The sequence below is a fragment of the Magnolia sinica genome, chromosome 15, assembly GCF_029962835.1.
Source record: "Magnolia sinica isolate HGM2019 chromosome 15, MsV1, whole genome shotgun sequence".
Classification (NCBI taxonomy): Eukaryota; Viridiplantae; Streptophyta; class Magnoliopsida; order Magnoliales; family Magnoliaceae; genus Magnolia; species Magnolia sinica.
This window is the reverse complement of record NC_080587.1, coordinates 47,956,400-47,959,903: the sequence shown is the minus strand read 5'-3', so window position 1 is coordinate 47,959,903 and position 3,504 is coordinate 47,956,400. Positions and strand designations below refer to the sequence as shown.

Here is a 3,504-nt window from a genome sequence, read left to right as displayed (position 1 = left end):
TGAATTCAAGATCGGGTGTTAGCGTGATGTGAGAAGTATGACCACACTAAAGGTGAGGAATATCCCACATAGCTTCTTTCATTCACTCATTTCCATGTTAACTTAATCCTCTAAATATAGAATCATAAATGTTTATTTTATCCTTCTTGTTCTTAGTTTGGGTTGATAGTCATGAAGTAACTCTTAAACTCTATTACTCTAACTCCATATCTATTAACCATGGTTATAGAATGTTGTCCTAAGATTTCCATTTACGATTGTTTGAATATGCTTCTACTAATCATGACATGAAATAGAGATGTTCATATTAATCTAGTTATGAATCATATAGCAAAGAATTACCCTTATTGACTCTTACAACCACTAGTTTCTATCTTAGTACAAATTTAATGTCTAGATAATTTTAAAATGTTGTGAATATAAATTTGTTCTTCTCACTCCTATTTAGTATTGATGCATATGAGTTAATGCTTTAATTCCTATTCTAGATAGATTATCCATGCATATAGAATTTAGCCTTGTACCCTCTATGGCATTTATGCGATTGCTTAAATATAGGTATATTTCTAGTGGTTATGATAGGAGCCTTCAAATTACATTTTATTTTGTCTTATAAACTGTACAATGCGGAATACATGTTGAACGTCTTCTATTGTAAGAAATGTTGTGTGAACTTTTAAATATTCCAAATTGTTTAATCATACTTGACATGTTACATTCATGGGCCCTCCTTTGGCTTAGAGAAAGTAAATGAATTTATATTTAGCTCACGTGTGGATGATTGATATTCTATTAAAAGACCGTGAGTTTTAACCACATTTATGAAAGCATTCTTGTTAATCCTATGAAATGTACATGAGTATCATGGTGCATGACATCCACGCATGACATATGCTCTTTTCTAGGTGGTTAGTTCTCCTTGGGCGTACCTTTGTGTACTTGTTCGGGTGACTAATTCTCCTTGGGCAATCTCTATTTCATGGTCTTTTTTGGGTGGTTAGTTCTCCTTGGGCATACTCCTTGGCAATCTTTTCAGCCTTAGCAATGACCTCCTCAATTCCTCCCACCATGTAAATTGACTGTTCGGGAAGATCATCAAATTTCCAATCCAAAACACCCTGTCAACCATAACAAAACCATGTGCATTAAAAGACATGATAAGAAGTGAAGAGCCAAGTGTTAAATTAATAGAATCTGTATGCTGTGTATGAAACAATTTGACCAGGAAAAAAATTAGATTCAACACAAGTCCGTGAAAGGCAAGTACTTGTCTGTGGCCAACACACTAACTGATAATTTACTAATAAATTGGGAATGCAAAGCATCCAACACAAAGTGCCAATATATAAGCTCATTATCTGTCAGGCCTACACTGGCTACTGTCAGGTGTGGTCAAAAAGTAATTGCTACAGCAAAAGTGTCACTAAAGCTTAACATTAAAGCTCGTATACTTTAAGCTAGTCATCAAGCACTCTAATATCCGTACATTCAGTCCATTCATCTGGAGGCCCTATTGTGGATGGTGTGGTCACAGAACTAAATAATTGTGGCCAAAATCAGGTTTGGCTACAATCTAAGTGCCACTAAACATAAAAGGTATTGTTGCCACCATCATAACACAATGCAGGCGGGACCTACGTTGTGTTCAACAGTCACTTAGCTTGCTAGCTACAAATCTTCAAAGGCAATTAAGACACCACTTTTAGCAAGAAATCCTACCCGAGTAACTCCGAACTTTGAGAGAAAAATGTTCCATGGATATGACTAGTCATGGTGATGATGGAGTATGGACCCGACTTGGAGCTACTTTAACATTTGCAATATTGCTGGTGTGACCCATCATCACAAAATTTAGCAGTGACATTCTTTTCATTGCTATTGAAAAGAGCCACATCGGAACTTTATACTCTTCTTTTTTCTTCCTTTTGTCTTATAGGTAATTTTATACCTCTATAATGCACATACAATGAAATTACAATGCTTCTACAAGTAACATTTTAGAACAATATATACGTTAAATGTAGACAACAGAGAAGGATGAGGATACGCTAATGCTATCTGCCAATCTTCCACTGGTCCAAATTTCTTAATATTCATATTCTAGACAGAAAAAAGAAAACTTGAAAATAAATGCCCATTCAACGAGGCAGAATTTCTTTATTCCTTACCTGGAAGCTGGCAACGGATTCCATCAATTCAACATATTTTCCAGGAGTACCTATGAACACTTCAACAACATGGAATGGCTGACTCAGGAACCTTTGAATTTTACAGGCACGAGCCATAGTCAACTTATCATCTTCACTGAGCTCATCCATTCCTAAAATTACAATAATATCCTGAAGATTCTTGTAGTTCTGGAGAACCTTTTGGACACCACGAGTAGTATTATAGTGCTCTTGTCCTAAAATACGGGAGGAAAGCATACGAGATGTTGAATCAAGAGGATCGATAGCAGGATAGATACCAAGCTCTGAGATCTGGGCACAAGTAGAAAACGACCATCAGTGTCATCATAGCCTTGTCCCAGCTATTTGGGTCAGTTAGAAGATAGCCATAAAATATGGGGGGCCAAACATAGAAGAAATCCTTATGTGAAGCAGCAGCTTTGGATCAGTAGAGAAATAAACAAACCTGTCGTGACAACACAGTCGTGGCGTCAAGATGAGCAAAGGTAGTTGCAGGAGCTGGATCTGTCAAGTCATCAACGGGCACATAAATAGATTGGACAGAGGTGATGGAACCTTTCTTTGTTGTGGTAATACGCTCTTGCAGGCCTCCAAGATCAGTAGCCAATGTTGGTTGGTAACCGACAGCAGATGGGATACGACCCAGCAAAGCAGAGGCCATGATTCTTGGGCCATGGTTTGTCCCATTGAGCCCACATTGATGTATGTAGTCTTTGGGCCGTTTCTTGAGGCCCATCATGTGGTATGAGATGTATGGATTACAGCCCATTTTCTTTTCATGGTTGTATTCAGGCCTTGGGCCTTGTTTTAGCTAGATTCCTTGTTGAGCTACTTTTTAGGGAACAATGGGGGTTAAATGTCCACATTTTGAACCTATCTAGGCCCTTTTGTTCAACCCACTTCCATCTATTGGGCCCATAGTATTACTTACTTAGAGTTTATGGGCTACCCTAAACTGTTGGGCCCCTACTATTAGTCATACTCCTTCCATACTATGTAGAATCATCTAATTACCTAGACTCGACCTTGTTAAGAGGAGAGTACAACATCAATGCATGTCATACCTAGTTTATCTTCATGATTCATTCCCATATGCACCATATGTATGCATGGTTGAGGAGTGATTGATCATGGTATGTGTCGTTGGGCAGGTTATTTATGGGACTCCCTAAGTGATGGAGTTGCCCCACATGAGCGCGCTGTATGCGCAGGACTGATACATGGTTAATTGGTATGATTCATGCATCTTGCATTTGCATGACATGGTTATTATTCGCCCTAGCATCATTAGGGTCATAGCCTCCACTGGCACATC

General features: G+C 38.3%; 1 protein-coding gene across 1 annotated transcript; it reads right to left on the bottom strand.

Moving 5' to 3' along the window:
- Nucleotides 1-977: 977 nt before the first annotated feature.
- LOC131226924 (ATP synthase subunit beta, mitochondrial) lies at nt 978-2,850 on the bottom strand. Its single transcript, XM_058222625.1, has 3 exons — nt 2,635-2,850; nt 2,169-2,480; nt 978-1,118 (listed from the first exon to the last, which is right to left on the bottom strand). Exons 1-3 carry the CDS (start codon nt 2,848-2,850, stop codon nt 978-980), a joined length of 669 nt encoding a protein of 222 aa, XP_058078608.1.
- Between the last annotated feature and the right edge of the window lie 654 nt (nt 2,851-3,504).